We start from the raw sequence: 27950 nt of genomic DNA, 5'->3' as shown, positions 1-27950 counted from the left end.
ATTGAGGATTCTTGCTACCTTGAGATGGAAGGTGCAAGACCCCCAGACAAGGGTGGAACTTGATAAACATCATGGATGATTGGGTCATGCTTTAGCCACATGGCTAAGTGCCCGGCATGACTCATGGACAGATTGAAGGGCACACCCTTGGGTAGACTTCTCATGGCCGAAACCAAAAGGTAGTCTTGGTGAACCTTTGGTGGAGGAGCTATGGAGAAGGGACTTATGATGACATGATGATATGGTTGGTGACCGAGTTCACTAAACCGAAGATTGGTTACCTGGATGGAGTTGTGAGCAACTGTGGAGCGTTCATACCGCATGGGGGCATATTGGATGCTTGAGTGTTGGATGGCTCGAGAAGCTCATGATAACATGAGGACATTGTGACTTTTGGACATCATATATGGTGGACTTGGAGGTCCGATACATTGAGGAGCTGGGGTCAGATGACTTTGATGTAGTATGCGATGCATACTTCCAAGGTACATGCTTGGGATCATGGCTTGGAAGAGTGACTTGATGCGGAGGACCGATGAGACACTTTGAGGTGGTGGGGTCACGATGATGATGACTTGATGGAGACAGGCCTTGTATATGTTGCAGTGAAGGTTGCCTTGTATGGAGGGGTCTACATCATGGTCGATGCAGTCTTGGTGGAGAGCTACTAAGATGGTGTGTTGTCGGGACGACAACGTTTTCAGGTGGAGGAGAATGTAACACCCTGGAGTCTCGGGCAGGCGTGCACGACGACGAGTTGATGTGCAACCGGGCGAAACATCCTTCACACGGAGTTGACGAGCCGGAAGTTGAGGTGCGGACACCCGAGCTAGTGGTGCGGTCACCCAAGCTGGCGGTTAGGTACGGCAAGCCATGGTTCGGTGCGATGGACAAGACGGACAGGCGAGCTGTGCGGAAGAGCAGTGCGACGAGATATATGGAGACACATTGGCCGGGATGTGGCCAAGTGTCGAACGATATATGGAGAGCACGATAATGGAGCTCATATGCATGTATGAGCGCACATGATAACATATCGTATATGGCTGAACACACATATGAATACGTGCGTGGACAAGTGTAATACAATATGTAAAATAAAACAACTATGATATGTGGCCTTATATATGATTAATGGGACAGACATTAACGCATAAGGAGGAGCGCATGTTATAAAAGGATGTACGTATATATTAGTATGTGGAAAATAATTATACGTGGCTTATATAAAATGGAGCAGCCATTAAAAAAAGAATGTATATGAATAAAATGGAACCGACATATGTATATGGAGCACATATGCATACGTGGAATAAAATACAATTAAAAATAGTATACGTGGCATTACATAATGGTGGAGACGACCATTAAGAAGTGCGTATACATAATAGAGAATGGAACGAATGAAGGCCGACGTGTTAAATACAGGTCGTGGGCATTATTATGAGTCGGCCTCATGATTGACACGTCTTTTGGAAAGGTGTTGACACGCGTATATATAACACGTGATAAGGGTTCATTTAGGCCATCGAAGAAACAACGAAGTCTCTTGATATCTCCGAGCGGTTAATTATGCGCATATCTCATGCGCATTGCATGGTGGAAGCGCAGAGATTAATACTCGGAACGCAGTCAAATTAAAGCGGATTCGAAGAGACGGCTTGTATCAGAACTTGAGCAGCGGTTCGAACGTATCAATGCGTAGGTCTGTGAGTGCTTGGGTGTTCTCTCTTGGACCGATGCGCAGAGGTTTTATGTGAGAACAGCGCTGTCAGGTTTTGATAAATCGGCTGAGCATTTATTAAAGGCTGTCTTGTGGTGGAAATATGCGGTAAAGCGCAAAAGGTTTGCACAGGTTTATCGGTGAACAGAACACATGGAGACAGCTACCTTCATACGCTCAACAAAGCAAGCAGTGCGCAGGTTGGGGTTTTGGAGGGCGGCATTCGGACAATAGGACGCATATATGTTAATGCGCAGATTTGTATCAGCGTTTGGTACATTCGGGAATAGCGCAGAGGATTATATATATCCGGCAGAAGTTGTCTTGGTTGGAGGCCATGAATAAGGCGGTTTGTGCAGTCGGGCATACATTCGGGAAGTGAGAAAATTACGCAGGCTTTGGCGGAAGTTGCTCACGGGTTGATGTATGAGCGTACAGTGATGAACACAGGTTTATGGTCTCGGTATATACACAATTGGGTGCAGAATTGTGTACAGGTTAAGGCTTCTTACGCCTGGTTATAATGTTGCTGAGTATGGCCGTGTATTAGCCGGCGTACTTGTGTATATGTATTATTGAAAAGGAAGTTTCATAATAATATAATTGCGGGCAGACTCACTTGGGAGTTGCCCCTCCCATTCATATGAATGTTGTTAATGTTGTTTCGGTTTACATTATACATGAAGTGGATCTGAATGTTTATGTTGGGAACGAAGATTAAATATTTATATAGTCACAAGATAACCAGTTAATACATGATATATTGGTTAAAGTTTATATCGGTTTATGATTAGTTATCTTGGATAAGGCGTAGTCCACAACGTAAGCTTGTTAAAAGCGAGCGTTGGTGGTGCCGCACCCGCCCAATAAAAGAAAAAAAGATTGGGGGCGTGACACAATCCATGTTAACATAGATGGCAATGTCTGCAACTATTAATTTAATTATTGACTTGGATATCACATTCTTAGGTCAATGTACACATTTTATTAATCCTTCACAACTAACATATTTTTCTTCCGGACAACCGTCTCACATTTGACAACTTGCATATTTTTTTGTAAACCTTTAACCAAGATTTAATTATCTATGACCCTACGCCCTCACAATGTGCTTATGTTTCTTATCAATCAGGTTAAACATCTAATTATTTATTATTAATGCGTATAACTCTTTCTATCTAATTTAACTATAATTAAATTACGTAACAAGAATTAACTACCACATAACACTTATTATTATCATAATCTAATATCTTATTATTCTCATAATCTAAACACAAAAACAACATTTTATAAAAACAAATAATATCAAATACATTCACATAATTTTTTAATCTTAATCCTAACATTATAAACTAGCATTTGCACCACATGTTGCAAAGAAAATGCCGTAAGGCAATGGTATAAGAAATAATAATATAGAAGAAATAGGCCAGCGTTTTATGTAATTTTGTTTCTTTACTAGTGTTTCTTTTTTATCATAAACTGGGTAGCGAATTCCATATTTGAAGACAGAGCCACGTCACAACCTACACATGTACATCTTAACATGAACAACAGTAACAAAATGCAAAAATTCCATCTAAAAGGAATAAGTAGAAACTTGAAATTCTAGCTAGAATAAAGAGTAAACCTTGTTGGGCTACGTTTTTGGGCTGACTCTCCAATTGTGATACAACCCTAGCATTCACAAGCTGTTATAGAAAATGTCTGTGGCTCTCATAAGGACAAACAAGCCAAATATTGAAAAGAACCAAATGACGATATGGCCATTCTTGACTACATTTAAAATATAAGACAGTCATAAATTAGAATAGAATCTGATAAAAAAGAATGACCAAAGTAAATGAATGAACTCAAAAACAGAACACCACTTGAGAAACATCAAAAGGCTCAATTCCTGTCCAAAGACAATACCACTAGAGAAAGATCCATAATCACTGCCTGAGCTACTACATTCGATGCTAACTGTTGTCGTCTCTTTCTCAATATCAACACTACATTCGATGCTAATTGTTGTCGTCTCTTTCTCAATATCAACACTAGCGAAGTTTGTTGCAGGCATCTCATCCCCACCAACATCAACAGATTCATCACCAGGGCCACAACCTACACATGTACATGTGCTTACATGAACAACAGTAACGAAATGCATAAATTCCATCTAAAAAGAATAAATAGAAACTTAAAATTCTGGCTAGAATAAAGAGTAAACCTTGTTGAACTATGTTTGTGGGCTGACTCTCCAATTGTGATACAACCCTAGCATTCACAGGCTGCTACAGAAAATGTCAGTGGCTCTGGTAAGGAAAAACAAACCAAATATTGGTGAACATTGAAAAGAACCAAATGATGATATGACCATTCTTGACTACATTTAAAATATAAGACAGTCATAACACTAGGATAGCATATGGCACGATTAAGGCCAACAAAATTATCTTCAACTCTATACATCCCCAAAGAAACTATGGTTGCACTCAACTTATATACCAACTTCCATAAAAACATTATTTTGAGATAAATTCTAGCAACACTACAATGTGATGAACCCTCAATTACCCCAAGAAAACTTGGGCATTACAACAAGAAATATTAAAATGACGGCAAAGGTCTTTTATGTACTCCTGATTAAAGAACCTCTTCAAATAATTATTTCTCTAGAATTTACCTCAGCTTCATAAAGATATCCATTAGGTTAAAAAAAAACCGTCACTATCATCATCTTCTTCAGATTTAAAATTCTTTGTCTCAACCTCAATCTTTTCTTCCTCATTATCCTTGTCGCAGTCAGAAAGGCTTTCCCGGGGATCTAACTAAAGATATTTAACAGATTAAGAAAAGCTTACAAAAATATTGATAAATACTCTTTACCAAAAATGTCGCTATCAATCTCATAGTCCAAAGGACAATCCTTCCTGAAATGATTTCGAGGCCTAATGCTATCACTGCATTAAAGCCAGACAGTCAAAACCAGAAACTTTCCCTCTTGTGTAGTGCAGGATTAGGAATCCATGAGCTTCAAGGTGATTCATATGTTTTTCATTGTGCTATCAACGTTAACAACACTATATCTTTCTTTAATAATTAACAGCCTTCAGACTATTGAAAGTATCTTCTCCTTTTCTTGGAGAAGGTTCCATAATAATCAAGTTTGTAGCTATGATCAAACTGCAAAAGCTTTCTTCTCTTATTATGGAGCCTAGTTTCTCTTTGTGTAGTGGTATTTCCATTATTGCCGGGCAAACTATCACTTAAAAATTCTTCCCAGTCATTCGCAAGGTTCTTTGCCATGAACTGATGATCTTCAACATCACAGTAAGTCCATTTTTTGCTTGTAGAGGATTGCACTTTTTCCAATGCAACAGCTTCAGCAGATGCCCCCATCAAACGAAATTCAATGAACAATGCAACTTTGGGTTTATGTCGGATACCCCAACTTAGATGTCTTTGTGGAGAAAATCTCCAATTAATATTGTGCCAAGCTTCCAGGTGGGACCTGTGTGCACCAAGAAATCAAAGTTATTCAATTGAGTGTCGCCTGTTTTTGTATTGCAAGTTGTTTTTCATCTCAGCTTCTTCCTTTTTCACGTTCTGCAGCGAATTCCATATTTGAACACAGAGCCACGGTGACAACCTACACATGTACATCTTAACATGAACAACAGTAACAAAATGCAGAAATTCCATCTAAAAAGAATAAGTAGAAACTTGAAATTCTAGCTAGAATAAAGAGTAAACCTTGTTGGGCTACGTTTTTGGGCTGACTCTCTAATTGTGATACAACCCTAGCATTCACAAGCTGTTATAGAAAATATCTGTGGCTCTCATAAGGACAAACAAGCCAAATATTGGTGAATATTGAAAAGAACCAAATGACGATATGGCCATTCTTGACTACTTTTAAAATATAAGACATTCATAAATTAGAATAGAATCTGATAAAAAAGAATGACCAAAGTAAATGAATGAACTCAAAAACAGAATACCACTTGAGAAACATCAAAAGGCTCAATTCCTGTCCAAAGACAATACCACTAGTGAAAGATCCATAATCACTGCGTGAGCTACTACATTCGATGCTAACTACTGTCATCTCTTTCTCAATATCAACACTAGCGAAGTTTGTTGCAGGCATCTCATCCCCACCAACATCAACAGATTCATCACCAGGGTCACAACCTACACATGTACATATGCTTACATGAACAATAGTAACGAAATGCATAAATTCCATCTAAAAAGAATAAATAGAAACTTAAAATTCTGGCTAGAATAAAGAGTAAACCTTGTTGAACTATGTTTGTGGGCTGACTCTCCAATTGTGATACAACCCTAGCATTCACAGGCTGCTACAGAAAATGTCAGTGGCTCTGGTAAGGAAAAACAAACCAAATATTGGTGAACATTGAAAAGAACCAAATGATGATATGACCATTCTTGACTACATTTAAAATATAAGACAGTCATAACACTAGGACAACATATGGCACGATCAAGGCCAACAAAATTATCTTCAACTCTATACATCCCCAAAGAAACTATGGTTGCACTCAATTTATATACCAACTTCCATAAAAACATTATTTTGAGGTAAATTGCAGTAACACTACAACGTGATGAACCCTCAATTACCCCAAGAAAACTTGGGCATTACAACAAGAAATATTAAAATGACGGCAAAGGTCTTTTATGTACTCCTGATTAAAAAACCTCATCAAATAATTATTTCTCTAGAATTTACCTCAGCTTCATAAAGATATCCATTAGGTAAAAAAAAAACCGTCACTATCATCATCTTCTTCAGATTTAAAATTCTTTGTCTCAACCTCAATCTTTTCTTCCTCATTATCCTTGTCGCAGTCAGAAAGGCTTTCCCAGGGATCTAACTAAAGATATTTAACAGATTAAGAAAAGCTTACAAAAATATTGATAAATACTCTTTACCAAAAATGTCGCTATCAATCTCATAGTCCAAAGGACAATCCTTCTTGAAATGATTTCGAGGCCTAATGCTATCACTGCATTAAAGCCAGACAGTCAAAACCAGAAACTTTCCCTCTCGTGTAGTGCAGGATTAGGAATCCATGAGCTTCAAGGTGATTCATATGTTTTTCATTGTGCTATCAACGTTAACAACACTATATCTTTCTTTAATAATAAACAACCTTCAGACTATGCAAAGTATCTTCTCCTTTTCTTGGAGAAGGTTCCATAATAATCAAGTTTGTAGCTATGATCAAACTGCAAAAGCTTTCTTCTCTTATTATGGAGCCTAGTTTCTCTTTGTGTAGTGGTATTTCCATTATTGCCGGGCAAACTATCACTTAAAAATTCTTCCCAGTCATTTGCAAGGTTCTTTGCCATGAACTGATGATCTTCAACATCACCGTAAGTCCGTTTTTTTCTTGTAGAGGATTTCACTTTTTCCAATGCAATAGCTTCAGCAGATGCCCCCATCAAACGAAATTCATTGAACAATGCAACTTTGGGTTTATGTCGGATACCCCAACTTAGATGTCTTTGTGGAGAAAATCTCCAATTAATATTGTGCCAAGCTTCCAGGTCGGACCTGTGTGCACCAAGAAATCAAAGTTATTCAATTGAGTGCCGCCTGTTTTTGTATTGCAAGTTGTTTTTCATCTCAACTTCTTCCTTTTTCGCGTTGTTTCTGTTTTTTTCTACCTCTTCTTGTTGTCGTTTCTTTTCTTTCTCCTGGTTCAAGACAACCAACGATGTTATCAACTATATATGGTGCCCTCATGGAACGCAGAGTATATGTGTTTCCTATTGGACTTGTATAAATCTTAGCTTTTCTTTTCTCATGCTGGTTGGGAAAAAGAGGTTTCCTGATTGAATTTGAGTTTAACTGTAATAATGTAAGACAATATTCCACATATACTACAGAAATAGAAGACTGAAAAAATTGGGAAACATGTTGGTGAAATCAAATAAATAAACATGATAAATTCAATATAGGGGTAACATGTCCTCATAATTTTGATAATCTCACAGAGCAAATCAACATTGCCAATTTCCCACTTTCATATTTGCATGAGCATCTGGATTAAAAATGATGCAAATCCATTTCAGCAAGCAATCAAAGAAAGCAGTGTGGCCTGAAAATCTTACTTGAATAATAGCTTCCTTCTGAGCACGAGCCTGTTCCTTTTCCTAAAATTGCAGTAAGAGATGTTAGTAAAAGCTCCAAACACTATCTTTTAAAGCTTGAATTCTTTTATAAGAATTCAACTAACCTGTTTCATCTTCTCCCTTTTCAGTTCCTATTCCAGCCATTTCTGTTCCATCTCCTGTTCATTTCTTTCTTTCTTCTTAATTGCCTCTTTCTCCTTCAGCTTTGTTTGCTTGACCATTATACATCAATAAACAGCTATCACTGCATTAAAGCCAGACAGCCAAAACCAAAAACTTTCCCTCTCACGTAGTGCAGGATTAGGAATCCTGAGCTTCAAGGTGATACATATATTTTTCATCGTAGTCTATCAACGTTAACAACACTATATCTTTCTTTAATAATTAACAGCCTTCAGACTATGCAAAGTATCTTCTCCTTTTCTTGGAGAAGGTTCCATAATAATCAGGTTTGTAGCTGTGATCAAACTGCAAAAGCTTTCTTCTCTTATTATGGAGCCTAGTTTCTCTTTGTGCAGTGGTATTTCCATTATTTCCGGGCAAACTATCACTTAAAAATTCTTCCCAGTCATTCGCAAGGTTCTTTGCCATGAACTCATGATCTTCAACATCACCGTAAGTCCGTTTTTTGCTTGTAGAGGATTGCACTTTTGCCAATGCAACAGCTTCAGCAGATGCCCCCATCAAACGAAGTTCATTGAACAATGCAACTTTGGGTTTATGTCGGATACCCCAACTTAGATGTCCTTGTGGAGAAAATATCCAATTAATATTGTGCCAAGCTTCCAGGCGGGACCTGTGTGCACCAAAAAATCAAAGTTATTCAATTGAGTGCCGCCTATTTTTGTATTGCAAGTTGTTTTTTCATCTCAGCTTCTTCCCTTTTCACGTTGTTTCTGTTTTTTTTTCTACCTCTCTTGTTGCCGTTTCTTTTCTTTCTCCTAATTCAAGACAACCAACGATGTTATCAACTATATATGGTGCCCTCATGGAACGCAGAGTAGATGTGTTTCCTATCAGACTTGTATAATGGTTGGGAAAAAGAGGTTTCCTGATTGAATTTGAGTTTGACTGTAATAATGTAAGACAATATTCCACATATACTGCAGAAATAGAAGACTGAAAAAATTGGGAAACATGTTGGTGAAATCAAATAAATAAATAACATGATAAATTCAATATAGGGGTAACATGTCCTCATAATTTTGATAATCTCACAGAGAAAATCAAAATTGCCAATTTCCTACTTTCATATTTGCATGAGAATTTGGATTAAAAATGATGCAAATCTATTTTGACAAGCAATCAAAGAAAGCAGTGTGGCCTGAAAATCTTACTTGAATAATAGCTTCCTTCTGAGCACGAGCTTGTTCCTTTTCTTAAAATTGCAATAAGAAATGTTAGTAAAAGCTCCAAACATTATCTTTTAAAGCTTGCATTCTTTTATAAGAATTCAACTAACCCGTTTCATCTTCTCCCTTTTCAGTTCCTGTTCTAGCCATTTCTGTTTCATCTCTTCTGTTCATTTCTTTCTTTCTTCTTAATTGCCTATTTCTCCTTCAGCTTTGCTTGCTTGACCATTCTACCTCAATAAACAGAGACATGTTGGCAACATTGCATATCTTCAACTAATCGTACATATCTAGATTGCTAAATCTAACAACATCAATTTAAATTGGCTCGCAAATTGGTTCAATTCATACATATTTGATTGAGAATGTTACATCTGAATATGATTGAGAATGTTATAGCATAGTTTCTCGTCTTTGCTCTGTCGCATAATTTCCGGCACTGGTTGCTTGACCTTTTCCATCTGTTGTTTCAACGATTTGCCGCAAAACATTTGCCCTGGGAACTACAAGAAAATACACCCCAAAGTGAATTTGTCAAGGCCATTTTTGCAGGACCGAAAGGCATCGGTGTAATTTCGACATTGCCATTCTCAATTGAATGATCTTCATCTTCTGCAGAATCGATAACATTATTGTCAGAGTTTTTCTCTATACAAAGCCTGGGAAACGAGTTGGATGGAGCCGAAACCTTCAGCTCAGGAACCACATGGGATTGGGGGCTGTCATTGAATGATGGGCTAATTGATCAAGGCTATTGGATTTGGTTGCCGGAATTATAGGAAAGAATTCAGCTTCGTGTGCATTCAATTCAATTATATCCTCATCCTGGTAGTCATTCATATTTTCTCGCTGCAGAGAACCCTCAAAGACTTCAATCGATTCTCTGTTTAAATGAGAGAGATTCCAACTGAAATAGCCCCCAATTTCTTTGGGGGATGCTGATGAACTTCTATTGGAAATCCAGGGAGGCAAAGTTAAAGCACTGTGGGCGCTTGCAGGCACATGACCCCTTGATTCTTCTTCTGTCTGCACTGACTTACAAACCCTAGGCCATCTGAAAGGGGCAGAGTCTAGTTTATCTTTGTGCAGTAACATGATTTTAAAATCAAATATTATTTGATAATCTCAGATATGGCATTTGAATAAAATGGAGGATGGCAGTGGAATTGTGTATTTATGGTGTGCACAGGAAACTTCAACTGCAAACATTGAATATGTGTAGAGAAAAGTAGGGTTTCGCCCAATTAATGTTCTTGAAATCAAAGGGTGTTTCTTGATATTGGTGGCTCCACGGACCAAGCCGAGACGCCTCCTGGCGTCTTTTACTTGAAGCCATTTTATCAGATCCTGCGCTGTGTTCCATTGCCCGGCCTCGGTCCCTCATCTCTCCGCCTCTTCGCCCGACCTGTGCAGCCTTCGGTTCTACCTGAAACCACCGCCTGAAAGTCCAACGAAGGCCACTTTGTATGAAAAATAAAGTTTCTTCCAGAGGTCTTCCTGGATGGCCCAGAGGCGTGAGATGGAGGTGGCCTTGGCTCAACTTTTCCCTGCAAAACTATGTACCATCCTTCGGTTCTATTGTCCGTTGATCTGGAACCTGGTGATGAAGTTACCGCTGGATGAGTTAGTTAGCCACCATAAACGCGTGATAAGATGCATGCCCAACGCATACACCAACGGCCACACCTCTAAACTCGATTATTGAATCAACGGCGGGAGACACTCCTATCGTCTAACACTTCATCGGACGAAGCAGAGAGATGACACGAGGGCAAGGAGGAAAGTTCATCTCAGAGGGAACGCCTTACGGCGTAATTAATTAAATTTAGTTACTAACTAGGCTTTTTACTGGTCCTTTCATTTTTGTTTCCCTCCTTGTCATCCTATTATTTTGTTTTCTTCATTCATTTCTTCAATTTCCCCTCTTGTTATATCTGCCTCCAAAGTTATCCCTCCAAACCTCTATGCTTTCGATAAAAAAATCACATCTTTTGTGACCGCCAACCTTCCAAAACTATTTATGCTATGATCTCTAAGCCTCCATTACTGTTGTTTCTCTCTCTGATCATGTTGAAAAGATGCATTCCTCTCGCTTTGAAAAAGATATTTTCTAACCCATATCATTGAACATCATCAATCTTTTGATTTTAACAGGACCCACCCAAGAGTATGTATGAATCCCCTCGGCAGCCTACAAGCAAGGTAGTGGGAATCAAACCCGGTCTATCATTGTGGACTCCCACTGGCATACCACTAGACCACAAAAAAACCAACATTGAACACCCTCATTCCTTGATATCAAGTTTGATACAAAACCACATTAACAGAATAACAGGTTTGCTTATATTTGTTATATAGGCCAACCAATATTAAACATCCACATTCCTTAACAAAGTTTGTTACAAAACCACTGTGACGAATGTTTAATTGGATATAAAAGGTCTGCAATAGAGTAACAGATGTTTGATTAGATCAGTTTAATATATATCCACTGACTATGTAACGAAAAGATGGATACCAAGGATGTTCTAGATCTAAAAACCATAACCAGAAAAACTTGCTATTTTATTCATATTGCAAAAAATGGCTCCTACTGCTCTTGCAAAGTATGACCCTAAACATGCTAACCAAGCACAAAAAGTAGCAGTATCCTGTGTGCCTAAATGGAGGGCCACAGCTCAACCTTTGATCAAAATTCATATATATAGGATCAGTATAACATATGATCCTAGAGGATGACCACAAAAACAATGACATCTCAAACATGAGATGCGGAAAGTGTTTCTAATTGCTCTTCAAAGAACACTCATCTCCTAAACACACCCTGAAAGTTTTCATTACGCGATTCATATTTTGCTAAAGAAATGAAATGTAATTTTTCTTTATAGACAAAACCTTACAACCATAAATGAAAAAATCATTCCAAAAAAATAATACTCGACAACCAATAGGTTTCCACCTCTTGTCAACAAGCAGATTACCAAATTACGAATGGTCCTTTACAGAGAAATTATATCTGACTTACCCACACTTTTCTGGCAATTTAAGCTTCTGGCAATTGAACCAAGAGTCACCAGTTTCAGCAATTACAGCAGTTTCATTTGTGAGCATGCCCTGCAACCAACCATTCTATATCAGTGAATATCATCAATAATCTCACTGCAAATGTGCCTTATAAGAATAAGGCCAACTAAAAGACAAATTTCTGACTGAGTTTACTTCAGAATCTGGTTAGAGTCTTTGAGGCCTTACCTGAATGTGTTTGAATAGCACATTGACCCTCAAGGGCTCATTTTGCAACCATTCTATATCAGTGAATATCATCAATAATCTCACTGCAAATGTGCCTTATAAGAATAACGCCAACTAAAAGACAAATGTCTGACTGAGTTTACTTCAGAATCTGGTTAGAGTCTTTGAGGCCTTACCTGAATGTGTTTGAATAGCACATTGACCCTCAAGGGCTCATTTGGTGCACTTTTCAAGGGAACACCTTCAGGTACAAAAATACGGCGGTAATTTTCCAAGCATGTTGGGTTGCGCTTCACTTTCTTTGCAAGGGCTTGTAAGAAATCTTTCATCAACACACAACCAAAAGTAGGCCCATTTCCCACAGTCACCCTGTTCGGTTGCACCATTATAGCTTTCTCCTTCTTCAATAACAATGAATATCCCACTGAGCTATAGTCATTGAGAATCGGTCCCGCAAATAAATATGCATCTGCTGACTCAACTATTTCAGCACAGAATGAAGTACTTATTGCACCCCAATAAGTCCCTATGAAATGAGGATGAGTCTCTGGAACCTGCCCCTTAGCAGAGGGCATGACAGCCACGGGATAACCTGATGCATCTGCTAATTCCACAAATGCAGTTTTCGCCTTAGCAGCCCTCATCTTTGGACCACCTACCAACACTGGCTTCACTGCTGCATTTAGGAATTCAACCGTCATGTCCACTGCAACTTGCAAACTTTTGGGATTACTTAGCCTACAATTGATGCAGCCCAGAGGAAACAATGTCATACAAAATTAGCCTACAATTGATGTGCTCCAAGGGAAACCATGTCAAACAAGATTAGGATTAATTAAAGATCTGGAAATCTTGTGTCAACTTGGGAAAACAAGATTAAAAATAAGCAAAATAAGATTAGGTTCAAAGAACAGCACACATTAATGAAATTCCAAGAATTTGTTACCTGGGTGTTAGAGAATATGGAACAGGTTGCCGGCCGAAAGTGGGATGTTGAACGGCAGCAAGATTACAGCTGATGCTGATATACACAGGCTTACTCTCCATAAGCGTTGTGGAAATTGCATAGTCTATGAGCTCCTGGGCATCATCCAAGTGATTCACAATAACCTGCAAAATTTTTAAATTTTAACACCCCTAGATCTACTCAAAGGAAGGAAACCAGCATTCATCCAATGACAGTATAACATCACATTCTACGGAATTTCAGAGACCTGAGCGCATGTGACCGTCTGGAAGCAACGATACTCCTGGCTGAAGTCAGGCAACCCAATGGTATGATGCAGAATGCGGTTGGTTCCATAGTCGTTAGAATTAGGCCCCCCGACGATACAGATGACGGGCAGATTCTCACTGTAAGCCCCCGCAATCGCATTGATGATGCTGAGCCCCCCGACTGTGAAAGTAGCGACGCAAGCCCCCACACCTCTGGATCGTGCATACCCATCGACAGCGTAGCCAGTGTTGAGCTCGTTGCAGCAGCCAATGAGATTGAGGCCAGGCTCCGCCAGCAGATGGTCCAGCAAGGTGAGATTGAAGTCCCCAGGAACAGAGAAAACGTCAGTGACCCCAACCTCAACAAGCCTCCGCGCCAGGTGGCGCCCCAGTGTCGAGGAAGAAGGCAGTGGAGCTACTCCCGCCTGTTCGCTTGGCAATGGACAGGCCACTGATTTCTTGCCACACCTCTAAACTCGATTATTGAATCAACGGCGAGAGACACTCCTATCGTCTAACACTTCATCGGACGAAGCAGAGAGATGACACCAGGGCAAGGAGGAAAGTTCATCTTAGAGGGAACGCCTTACGGCGTAAAAATATTCATATAATTGAAATATAAAAGTAAAAACTTACAATAATATACCCAATATGCAAGAATGTCTATACTATAACAAACACAAGTGAATGTAGAGGAACAGTTAATAAAGTTTTATAAACACCCAAAATACACATCATAAAATATTCCACCTTCTTCTGGTACTGTGAGAAGACCCATTTACCTATTGTTGACTGTAATAGGTCATAAAATTCTGCATTGCTGGTTTTCTTTGGCGCTATCCTCGTTCTTTTTCTGGTTAATATACTGATTTCGTAGTTACTGTTATTTGAATTAATTTTTTTAACTCCATGTTTCTCATTATTGTTATTCATAATAACCACAATCTTAAATTTGGATTGAAAAGACATGGTAATTTTACAATACATAGTCAACATTTTCATCACAATACTGTATAACCAACATTTTCATCACAATACAACCTCAATAGTTGACCAATGCTCAATAGACGATTACATTTCCCAACTACACAGGTGGAAATGCATTACCTATATAAACATATTTATCGATTCCATAAACTTCTCCGCTGTACTTTATCGTTGGGGCCATAAGATTTTTAGTGAACCAAAACGATTCTTTGCTACGCTGGAGATAAATGTACATATCCTTATAAATTCAGAGTGCCCATTACTGCATAATACCCGGCGTCTTCCAATCTTAGTATGATCTCCAATCCTAACAAACAGCTCTGCACAATTATTGTTGTGATCAAATTGGCACAGGATGTTAAAGTGCCAACAATTGAAGTTGAAAGACGTTTGTGATTCTGGGCACAATAACCCAGGCATTATTTTTTTTTTCTTTATTTCGTCGAGATTTAATACCATAGGTTATTAAGATTAAAAAAAATTAAAAAAAAATTTCTGAAATTTTTAAGTTGTAAATATTTTTTTTGTTAGGACATCATGATTCAATATCGTAATTTATTAATATCACAAATCCAAAAAATTATAACTCATTTGTCAAATCAGCATTGAGGAAAACTGTCAATAGTTGCTATCGGTGAATGCAGGCCTGTTTGTGGTGTGTAAGTTGGTAGCCTTTCATCTTGCTGGATGCCTATAGGTCTTGGGCCCTTAACTTGTTTCCTTACTTACCATAAAGACGAGCTATTAGCCAAGCAAAAGCAGTTTTAGAGCAATACTCTTGGCCAAAAATCAACTCTATTTTATAGTTAAAATATTTTTCATAGATTTTATTTTATATCTTTCTTTAATTAAATTGAAAAGGAAAAAAATGTCTAACTACTTTTAAGATAAATCTCAATTTCAATCTTTTATTCTAATTAGTAGTAAAAAATTTCATTAGATATTCCAACTATTAATGAAAATTAAATTAAAAATTAAAAATTCTTATTCCAAAATAAATGATTTCCTAAATGTCCAAACATTCTAACTTGCCAATAAAACTAAATGATACCAATAATTTCCTGCTAAACCATTGTAAATTTTACTAATTAAACTAAACATATATCAATAAATGAAAAAGAATTATTAACCCGTCTTTGTTTTATATAATTAAACTAAACCTATATTCATAAATTTACCCATTAAATTAAACATAAACGACAAAATGCAAAAATATATATATATATATATATATATATAAACATTTCAAAATATATTTACCAATATATTTTTGCTGAAAAAAAATATATATACTTCAAAATTATAAATTATTTCTACTATATCATTTCTCTGTTACCTAACAATAACATATAGAATACCAATTCACTATTACTTAACATTAAACATATGAAATGCAAATAGAGTTAAGGGAATTCACTTTGGATAAGTTAATTGTAAGGAGGTTTAATATCAAGGTCCCTCTCTGAGGCTTCGTTTTCAAATACAGGCGTTGAGAAAGGAGATAGAAACTATGATGCTGCCAAACAACTGTGGTGATTATGATGGTTGAACTGGAAAGTGTAGCCATGGTTGGCCATGCACTTTCTGTTAAACTAGAGACCTAGCACATGGTTGGTATCCCTCCACCTTTATGAAGTGCTTAACAAATAGGTATCACCATGAACCTGAGAAGATTGAATGACATGGCTGGCATGGATATTTTGCTACCCTGGTTAGAGTGGTTGAGGGTTTTTCATCCATCCTCTCTGCTAGAGCTTGCAAATCCCCAAAATGGACAAATTATTACAACATGGGGTCTCCTCACTTTACAATTGAGACAATGGAAATCGAGACATACAAGTGGATTAAATATGCGTGTCAAGTATAGATTAAATTTTGACCACATTTTTACATCACAGTAAGGCACATTATACAATGGAAACTTTCATCTGCAGAGCACAATTTTGCATTTGCTTAGTGATTTAATCCAGTACAATTTAGAGCACAATTTGGGGATCTAGTATACTGAGTCACACACAACAATGCAAGACTACAAGCTATATGGTGTAAGCCAACATTTGAAAAGAAAAACCACCGGTACACCACTCCTTATCAATATATGGATCTAGTATACAAACACAACAATGCAAGACTACAAGCTATATGGTGTAAGACAACATTCAAAAAGAAAAACCCCATTCAAAGAGCTATATGGATCTTTTCAGGAATAAGTTAATTGTAAGGAGGTTTAATATCAAGGTCCCTCTCTGAGGATTCTTTTTCAAATATAGGTCTTGAGAAAAGAGATAGAAACTATGAAGCTTCCAAACAATTGTGATGATTATGATGGTTGAATTGGACAATGTAGCAGTGGTGGGGCATGCTCTTGCTGTTGAACTAGAGACCTAGCACATCGTTGGTAGCCCTTTGCTTTTATGAAGTGCTTAAGAGAGAGGTATCGCCATGGACTTGAGAAGATTGAATGGCATGGATATTTTTCCTATCCTGGTTAGAGTGGTTGAGAGATTTTTATCCATCCTCTCTACTAGAGCTTGCAAAGCCCCATAATGCACAAATTATTACAACACCTGATCTCCTTACTTTACTGGTGGAATTATTCAAATGACTCGAGACACTCAAAAAAGCATTCAACTCCTTAATTTACCATAGACACTAAGCATAAAAACATAGAAGAACACAAAATTCCTTAAGCATAAAAACATAGAAGAACACATACATCCCATGGTTTGAATGTGTTTACAAATACAAAGTTAGCAGCTGGTAGGAATGAAGTCCTATCAGACAGCCATCGATGAAGCCACTGAGCCGCAAAAACCCCACTTCATCAGCGTTGAAGACCTTGACCCCTCGGCATACCTCACCTGCAAACCCAATCAAGCTTACCTGCAACACAAATCACAAAAGTGTAAAAAAACAGCAAAAAAAACCATCAACCCAAGTGAATTTGATGAAAAATTCACAGGAAAGACCACTTACCCTCGAAAAAACCCATTAGAGCGCGAAACCTCCATGTCCATTGTTGAATCGACTGAAATATGGGGCTAGGTTGAAAGTAGACAACTGTATCAAGTGTTGGTGTGCCATGACCATGGAGAAATGAGGTAGAAAAAATGAAACCTTGAACCACAAGAGGAAAACCCCTAAACCCCCCAAAACCAATTTACTCAACACACAAACCACTCCTCTTAACAAAGAAACCAATTGAGCATAATGATTGAGTGTCGGGTGGCCAACATCAGGGCGTCAGCCAAACAATAGTTGGGGCAGTAGAATGCCCGCACTTCAGCCCCAAGAAAAATAACAATGCCTGCTCGACTATGTATACCCTAAAGCCTAAGTGACGACCAAAAACACGTGAAACAAGGCGAGATTTAACTCCCCATCTACTGCGACAGGTGGGACGATGCATTGGCAACATGTCGTACATGCAACTCAATGTTGAGGTGGTCATAGTCTTATGTATCAGGGTGGGCACCCAACAACTGGCATCCCTCCCCTATAGCTCAATTTATCACTAAAAAAACTTTAAACTTTGAGTAAGATAATAATCATTCCAACCAACCACCTAAAATAATATCAATTAACATATTAAAAAAATTATATAATAAAAAACAATATTATTAATTTATATACTTTTATGTTTTCATTTACAATTTTATATAATAAAGAAATATATAATATGTTTTAGAACAAATAGATAATAAGAAATTCATATTATTTCTAAACTTATTTTAATGTCAATATAGTACATTTTATTATTATTATTTTTTCTTAAAATAATACATAATAAAGAATTCCTATCACCATGATAATGTATTTAAACATCATTCAAATCTTTTTTTTTCATTTCTTTTAAATTCACACACAATCAATATATCTTATTTGATAAGACATGTGAGCATCACATCAATTTTCTTAAATTTTTTTTTTGTCAATTAAAGTGTTTGCATTAATTCTTCAAAAATTTACAGTGACCATGTCAACCCTTTGTTCTCTCGACCTCACTTCAACTGGATTTGTTGGCTAGGAGAGCAGTGTAAAAACTTAAAAGATAAAGTCATTTCTTACAAGAACTCCAAAGGCATGCTAGCCATATCACCCAAAAAAACATATAGAACCAAAAAACAACCAACATAAACCATTTTACATGTCAGAATTTGGCTTTTGGGCATTTCCATGGGCGATAAGAGGGTCTTGCCTTTCATGAAGATGAAAGTGAATATGAGCCAACCTCGCCTCAATCTCATCCAGTGTCTTGCTGGTTATGCATCGTAATGCACCATAATAATAATAATAATAATATAAATAGAATAACAAAATTAACAAAGAAAAATATATCAATAAATAAATAAAACTTTAATAAATTTTAATAATAAATAAATAAAATAAAAGTTGGCATGACACATGGATGGTGTGCATGCATATCCCTTTCCAATTCCCTTAGGATTTTTATAAAAAAATGTTCTATTTAGTGATGGAGAAGATGCATGCAATCATTCACTCATTCTTGAGGAAATAATTGTTGGAGGTAGAAGATCACTAGCAGTAGTATAAGATGGCTGAAGGCTTGGGGGTGACAACTACAAGAAATATTTGTTGCAACTGTGTAATGTTGGGTGGAGAGTTATCCCCAACACCTTATTGCAGGTAGCAGTACAAATCAATGAAATTCAAGCAACGTCACAACACCGTAAATGATAGTAAGATATCTTCACTCCACAAGTATACAGGAATGTTTAAATTATTATTAAATTTGTTAATAACTTGGTTGTTGTATTTATGTTACACATGGTATCAAAGCCAAATTCAAACCCTAATTACTTTTAATAATCAAACATTTTTATTACCGCAAGATCAATTGTTATTATTCCAAATCTACCATTATTAACAACACATTTACAATTAGTAGTGGTTTAAATTATTATTAAATTTGTTAATAACTTGGTTGTCGTATTTCATTGTATGCTTAATTTTTGGAATGTTACACATGATATCACAGCCAAATTCAAATCCTAATTACTTTTAATAATCAAACATTTTTATTACCGCAAGATTCGTTGTTATTATTCCAAATCTACCATTATTAACAAGTACAATTAATAGTGTTAGATGTGAAATTACTTGCCTTCAAAACAACGATAAACGAGAGCATCCGACATTTGGTCACTAATACATCCTAAATATGCTTTTATTTGAATCAATACAAAAGATAGCCAATGATTTGATGCGTAATGCAGAACATCACCCTAATTTGTTTTATGTTTCGAGGATTTCATTATTGGTTATGCAAGGTTTGCATAAAGAGCCAACCTATAACTAGTGTGATTACAATAAATCTAGGGTTGGGAATCACTAGAGGATCTCATGGTTTCATTTTTTTGTTTTTTTGTTTTTTACCGCCTTTCTTAGGTTATGGGGTTGCAATTGCTGATGAATGGTTAAAGGTTCCAAACTTGTAATGCTGCAGTCTTTCGTGATTGTCATGTTTTTTGTGGCTATGTGATTGTTTCTTAACTGCAATTATCCTAGAAATATTTCAATATATACTTGTTCTGATAACAGAATAGAGTGGCCACTAGTTGGTTCCTCGAATCATACATTCTTTGCCAAGTGAGTTGATTATGGCGAGGGAATATATTTATATATATATAATCAAGGTTTTATTGCAGTTGAAATTAAAGTGAAAATAAATATTATTGAAATGTTGTAATAATTTTTTTATGAGCTACCAATATTTGTGGAATTATAGCTTCATTAATGTATGCTACAATATATACTATCTATTAAATTTTGTATTTGGTTAAATCTAACCATTGATATATACAGCTTCCATTGACATTAATAGATTTATAACTCTACAAACACTGATAACCCTCCACAAATATTAATAACTTTTTTTATATCTATTTATGAGAGCTTTCAACAGTACCTATATATAGAGAGAGCTTAAAAATAAAAATAAAAAATATGCGAAAATCATATTTATTCTGTGCTCTTTGGTGATTTCTGCAGCGTTAAACCGCAGGATTGGGATCTACGTACAAGCTGGGGAGACCACTGCCTCTGAAATGGGAAGGGGTATTCATTTGTCTCTAGAAAAGGGAGGATAACTGGTCTATACCTTTACATGCATAACCTTATAAGAAATATTTTTTTTTTTTTTACACACATACAAGAAGCCGAAAATCATGCGATATTTTTGACAGAAAAAAACATAACCTAGTCTCTGACAATTCACGAGATAAGCAAAGCCATAAGCAAGGTTCTTTTCAACTAAGGACTCTCCGATGCTTTCCAACTGGAAGCATAGAATCGGGCCCTATTTTGTGTTTCCCATAATATCTCCATTTCTCATATCTATAGGATTCAAAACGACGAGGCTGACAAACTTTCAAGTCCAGTTGCAGCTAGACGCTAGGCATGATACACCATAAGTCCTTCGCCCATGGAAATATGCTGGAGTTTGGTCACATCAAGCCATGAGAGATCATTATTTGTTGTCTACCTTCAGGGCCACATCGTGCCTTTCGATTTTTGCTTCCTATTTTTATCTCTGAATATAAATTGTGAATATTTTTTAATTTTTCTTATTTTTGATCTCTGACTATAAGCATTCTCAAACAAACAATTTACATATATAACAAATTTATATTACAAAAAAAAAAAACAGAAACTATTGTAACTTCCGTCAGGAACAAAATATCCTCAATACACATTGATTATGTTGTTATCTTTTACTAATAAACATATTAATCCCTTGTAAATGGAAAGTCAACTCAAGAATCACATATTTATTGTAAATAATTACCACTAGACTCTAGAGATCAATCATTTGTTTGCAAAGCTTTTTGGGAACATGGTAGAAAATAGAATCAGTAAGTGGGCAGAAGTAAAAGAAAATAGGGCAAGAGGATAAGCTGGTTTTAGGCCGAAACATTCTATAGTGGATCATGGTATCACATTGAGACACATTGTTGAAAAGGTTTGGGAGGACAAAGAATAAGCATTCTGTTGCTTTGTTGACTTCAAAAAGGTATTTGACATGGTTCCTAGAGATAAGTTGTGGGGTAGAATGGAAGAACTTGAAATTTCTTTGCATTATAGAGCCACCATCCATAGACTTTATGAAGAGGTGAAAGTCAAATTTAGAACCTCATAAGGTATTTCAGAAAGCTTTAGAAGTGACATTGGAGTCAAGCAAGGTTGCTCTCTATCTCCTACTCTTTTTGGCTTATATATTGATAAACTAGAAGAGTGGATAAATCTGCAAGGTGGAGATGGTGTTCAGTTGGGGGAGTTTGTGATAAAGCTTCATTTATATGAGGATGATCTTGTATTGATTTTTAAATCGGTCCATGGATTGCCACTGCTCCTATATGCCCTTGAGAATTTTTGTAGATAAGTGGGGATGCAAGTCAATACTAGCAAGACCTAAATAATGATTTTCTCTAATAAAAAGAAGCAGAGCCAACATATGTTCTTCTTTGAAGGCAACATTCTTGAAGAAGTAAATCAGTACAAGTACCCGAGGATTGATTTCAACAGCAAAATTAATTGGGAGGACTACAGGAAGAAGAGAATTTTAGGAGGGTGGAAAGCATGGGATTGGGATTGGAAAATGACTAAAACGCTTTTTGGACTCCTAGTTTGTCCATTGATGCTATATGGGTGTGAATTGTGGGCTAGCAGCACCCTCGTCTCAAAATGGAAACAAATTGAGAAAATCCAAAAACAGATGTAGAGAGACAGAGTTATGGGATTGGAAAATGACTAAAACACTTTTTGGACTCCAAGTTTGTCCAGTGATGCTATATGGGTATCAATTGTGGGCTAGCAGCACCCCCATCTCAAAATGGAAACAAATTGAGAAAATCCAAAAACAGATGTAGAGAGACAAAGTTATGGGATTGGAAAACGACTAAAACGCTTTTTGGACTCCTAGTTTGTCCAGTGATGCTATATGGGTGTGAATTGTGGGCTAGCAGCACCCCCGTCTCAAAATGGAAACAAATTGAGAAAATCCAAAAACACTTGATCATGAGCAAGTTCAAAATAAAAAAATTGGTATCTTATGAGATAATGTTGAGTGAAACAGGAGCAACTCCCATCGAAGAAATTGCTATGGTGTGGCTCATAAGATATCTAAAAAGAATTGAGCAAATGGGAGTAGGTAGATGGCCTAATGTTATCTTCAATGAAGGCATGAGTGAAAGAAAGAAAACATGGATGAAACAAAACTACATATGGATGCAAAAATGGAATAAATACCTCAATGCCTATCCAAAAAATAGCAAGGAGCTAAAGGATTTTATTATGGAGAAGTTTCGTAAACAGGTATGGGGAAAAGAGTTGGGTAGAAAGAAGAAGTACTATATTGAGGAATTCAACCCTACGTGTGATCTACAACATAAAGAATTCATTAGAGCTAGCATTCCGAGGAGGGAAAAGGTTCTTATTGCTCAATTAAGAACCAACTCTCATCAACTTCGATGTGAAACAGGACGGTGGAAAAGGCCTAAAAAAGCTTGGGAAGAATGGGTGTGTACATTTTCGCATCTGGGGCAGTGGAATCAGAAAAACATTTCGTTTTGGAATGTGATGCATTCAAAGACATCACAGAAAGTTATGGGAATATGCTAGCATCAGTTTCTTGGCATTGTCTTTTCAGTAAAGGGATTGTTGGAAAATTGGGCTAGCTCATCATCAATTTGAACAAAAAAACGATTGAATTGCAAAAGACAAAAAACAAGGAACTAATAGTCCCTTAGACTATTTTTAATCTCATGGACATTAAATCATTTCATTTCATTGTTTAGACAATAAAACTATTTGCTTTGAAAAATTTAATGATCCAGGAATTATTGCACAAAAGCCTATAGGTTCCTTGAGGAATAGCAAATGAATTAAGAGACCTAAAAAAATAGACATATAAGACATCAAATAAGAAAAGCCTGTAAATGATAGTGTTACATTTAAAAAAGTAAAGAGGTCCTCAGATCTAATATTAAGAATACAAGGCCGCTAAACACACAAGATTTTACAGAAAGCCTTTGCTCATCAAAATGTGAATATTTCACAACAGTTTGGAGGCTTTGCAGCTTAAACAATTTGAAGCACGATAATATGAAATTACTCGAAAAAAAAGAACAATTTGAAGCACGATAATCTGAAATTACTCGGAAAAAAAGGATGAAAAACAATAAACTAACTAAAAGTTAATTTTTCATGCTCATTCCTTCATTTCAGCCTATAAATCTAATTGTAACCGGTGAATTTCGGCTCTTTTCTTGACCAAATTTAGTTATGGGTTCACAACTTAGCTTTAGGAGCTCTCTGAGCCTGAAAAGAGTATAAATAAATAATGGCAACCACCTCCCGCCTGCCCAGGGCCCCGGCCAGTAGCCAAAGGATCGCATGTTGATTCCCGGGCGGGGAGCAAGCAAGCGGTGTTCATTTGAAAAGTTTTGGTTTTGTTTTGAATTTCAATTGGAATTAAGTATTTATTATTGAAACTGTAATCTATAGTTTGAGTGGGCCTAATGGTTAAGGGCATGTATTTCCTCCTCAGAGGTCACAGGTTCAAAACCATAGGGGTAGAATATGTATGCGTTTATAGACTTAGTAATCAAATCGCTTCCCTTGTCCCACAAACAAAGAGGTCTCATACACCAATTTGGTGTTTAGAGTGTAAAATACAATGTGTAAACTGAATGTTTAAATGTTAAATAAATAGACTATATATAGGGCTAAATAAACATAAAAACTTAATTTTTTCATGAGATATACATAATTTTTTTAAAATGATATATAATGTATAGGCTATTGAAATTAAAATATTTTATATGACTCAAATTAAAATGATTTTTTATTATTAACATATTTTAAAGTATATCTTTACATTAATTCAAATTAAAATATTTTATCAATAACTAAATTATAAGATTTAAATATCTTAGTCACATTTTTTTTAATTCTAATTACTTTACAACATATTCATTTTTTTATTATTATTATAATTGACATTATTTTTCTACTTAGAACATGATTTTTAACTTTTATTTTAATTTTAAAGAGAATTAATTGATAAACAAACTTACACATTTCTTATATTAGACTGTAAAATAAACCTCTTGGATCAATAATCCAACTAAATTTTTTAATATAATTAAATATTTAATTAAATTAATATTTATAAAAATGTAATTTGATTACATACCCAAAAATTATGACGCTGATGGATGAGGCATTAACGAGTGATACTTTCACAGACATTTTCCGCAGACATGGAAGCTCTGTTGAGTTAAAAAAAACTTTTTATTAGACATGATTCTTATGGGAATTCCTTTCATTGTTATTATCATCAATTAGCCTTGGTTTCATGATAAAACAAAATATTTTAACTTACTATTTATACTTCATGTTTGAAAATTTTAACCGTTGCCTTATACACTCTTCGAAATTAGAGTCAATTTGCTTAATTAGCCATCTAGCACATACCTTCCTAGTGTCGTCCTTTTTTGTTTGAAAATCCACCATTTAATTGTCTAAGGAGAGGGTTTATAGTTTGGGTGTTAAGTGGATCGTAGGTACATTTTTAATATTGGTTCAGTTTTTATAAGCAATATGCTTGTATTTAATAACCAGTGTAAAAAGGTAAACAACTTACAAGATAAAAACCCACCAACATTTCAATAACAAACTAATTTCATGCGTATTATAAGTAAGATGTTTGTCTTTTATAAAAGACTAGAAAGCACACTTCCAAAGATAAAGATACACTCCCATTTTCAAAGAGGGTATTCAAGGTATAAAGCAATAGTTAAATCAACACTCTAGGGTATAAAACATATTGAATTGAATATACTTTTAAGCTATAGTAACAACTAACATATTTAATTCAAATCTTAATGTGATATAAATCACTTTAATATAACTCCAATTCTTTTATTAAAAAAAATCCAATATCTCATTCCCATTTTCTTATTCTTAATGTCGATTCATTGTTTGCATAATGAAGGATATATTATATATGTCAAGTATAAGATAAAATTTATTTAAACATAATTATTTTTAAATCTAAATCTCGATTGTTAAATTGATGTTTGGTTTATGAATTTTTTAAAGATGTTTTTATATGCTTTTTAAATCACTATTAAAAAGCTCAAATTAAATGAAATGTGCAAATTGGAAATTAAATGAAATTTGCAAATTGTGGAGAAATTGTAGTAAATGAAAGGCAACAAGAAATCACACAATAGAAAAAGACACCAAAATTGATGACTAAGTTTGGTTATCTCAAAGCATACAATTTTTGGGCCTGTTTTTTAATGAGGAGACCTCTTTATTAAATCTTTAAAGTCATCAAAGTAGATAAAAAAAAAAATGCATCAAAACAACTCCTGTTGTGTTCTGCTCAACCTCACGATTTTGTAGAAACTAATCACACTAAAAAATACCTTCTAAAACTCCCGGAATGAACCTCCAAAGTTTGTTATGCCACTGGTCTTCTCTACTTAAAATCAACTTTTGATACACAAAACTTCAAGTCATGATTCCTTGGCGCATTGGTAGTATTTTATAATAAAAATGTGAGAGGTCGGGGGATCAAATCCTGACCTCCCATCAATTTGTTGTCATATGGTTCATATATAACAAAATAAAATTTTTATGTGATATGGTATAACAATAATTGTATTTTTTAAATGATATGGTGGCGGGGTCTGTGGACCTGCCACCCCAAACCACACCATATACAATGTATATAATATATGGTTCGTGCGATATTTCAAAACCTTTGTGCAATATACATTTAAACCATAGTTTTTGGCGGGCCTGCCACACCATTCCATGTTCCCACCACGTCGCTTATGGATTATGGACAATCAATATGTATGGCAAAAAACAACATGTGGGTTGGTGGGCCACCAAATTTGGCGGGTTCCTCAAACCTTCCCCCCAAATCATGTGCCAGATAAACTTAAATATAATATAGATGCTCTCATATAACAAGAAATTCTAGTGGTCTAGTGGTAAACGCTGAGATTTGGTGCACTAAGGTCGCAAGATTGAATCTTATCTGATCCATTAGTCCTTACCAGAATTTTATCCAACCAAGGCATGCCACATGTCACCTATTGATATGGCCTGGCCATGTGGTAGCCTCCTATTGGGCCAGCCTTATAATCATAAATCAAAACCTCGCACTGGAACCTTGACTGCTAGAACTGTGTTTGCTGAAACCTTGATTTGACCACTTTGACTTGTGGCACCTATTGATATGGCCTGGCCATGTGGTAGCCTCCTATTGGGCCAGCCTTATAATCATAAATCAAAACCTCGCACTGGAACCTTGACTGCTAGAACTGTGTTTGCTGAAACCTTGATTTGACCACTTTGACTTTTTGACCAGAACCTCTGCATATGGACTCAGAGTTCACCTGTTCAAGTTGCGTTGGATTGTTTTTCCAAACTCTACACATTAGTGCTAGTTTTGTTCAAATCTGATGGCTTTGAATTTTTGGCCTTTGTAGATCTCATTTGGATCGATGCTTAACCCTTTATATATTATTTTATCAATAGATGCAGTTTATTACTATAATGGTACTCACATAAAATATTTTTATATTTTGTTATATAGGTTTTGGATATAAAATATTTGATATTGATTTTATTAAATTTGAAAAACGTTATGGGGATATTTGTTGGAAGATGATTTTAATATTATATATTTTCACTTCTGGTTTATATATATATATATATATATATATATATATATATATATATATCACTTTAAAAGCACGTAGTCAAGGAAGTCAAAATCAAAAGCGATATGTGTTAGGATAGTATGTGACCACTACGTAAAATACAAGGGTTTATGAAAGGAAGAATAATTTTCTAAGTTGATCCCAATGTTAGTAGTGATATATCGATAAATTTATCTTAAGGATGAAGGGAAAAGGCATAACTTACGTGAACAGGGGATAGCCCTTGCTTACGGGCTAGGCGTCTTTCCAACCCGACGATAACTAGCTCCCCGCCCAGCTCTATCAGCAGGCCCCTTCTTCTGCAACACCTAATAGGGTTTTTCATGGAGAACGCTACCCCATTATTCTTCTTATTATAGAAGGGGCGTTCTCCACCTTCCTTTATTCGTTTCGGGGTCAACCCGGCGGCTCCTACAAATTTGTAATGATGATAATGAATGATAGTCTTTGTAGCCATGACTCACTGGGAATGATAGATGAAAATAAAGGAGTAATAGACTACCA

At 36.0% G+C, this 27950-nt stretch overlaps 1 protein-coding gene across 1 annotated transcript; it reads right to left on the bottom strand.

The window, feature by feature from the left end:
* Positions 1-11955: 11955 nt before the first annotated feature.
* On the bottom strand, positions 11956-27903 carry LOC149214434 (pyruvate decarboxylase 1-like). The gene is made up of 6 exons (XM_089389392.1): positions 27652-27903; positions 17429-17565; positions 13695-14163; positions 13427-13590; positions 12657-13218; positions 11956-12342 (listed from the first exon to the last, which is right to left on the bottom strand). The coding sequence occupies exons 1-6, from the start codon at positions 27901-27903 to the stop codon at positions 12250-12252; spliced, it is 1677 nt and encodes a 558-aa protein (XP_089245518.1). The 3' UTR covers positions 11956-12249.
* Between the last annotated feature and the right edge of the window lie 47 nt (positions 27904-27950).

This window comes from Pinus tabuliformis, chromosome 1_1 (genome assembly GCF_031772625.1).
Source record: "Pinus tabuliformis cultivar Carrire ecotype Pingquan chromosome 1_1, CPIR1, whole genome shotgun sequence".
Lineage (NCBI taxonomy): Eukaryota > Viridiplantae > Streptophyta > Pinopsida > Pinales > Pinaceae > Pinus > Pinus tabuliformis.
Note: the sequence above shows the minus strand (reverse complement) of the source record. Positions and strands in the feature narration are given on the sequence as shown.

Bases quoted from the DNA above. Each gene is read 5' to 3' on its own strand.
- LOC149214434 (XM_089389392.1), bottom strand. From the start codon at position 27,903: ATGGCTACAAAGACTATCATTCATTATCATCATTACAAATTTGTAGGA. The intron at 17,566-27,651 runs GTAAGTTATGCC...TTTGTGTTGCAG, and splicing joins AAGGGCTATCCCCTGTTCAC to GTAAGCTTGATTGGGTTTGC. The intron at 12,343-12,656 runs GTAAGGCCTCAA...GGTTGGTTGCAG, and splicing joins TGCTATTCAAACACATTCAG to GGCATGCTCACAAATGAAAC.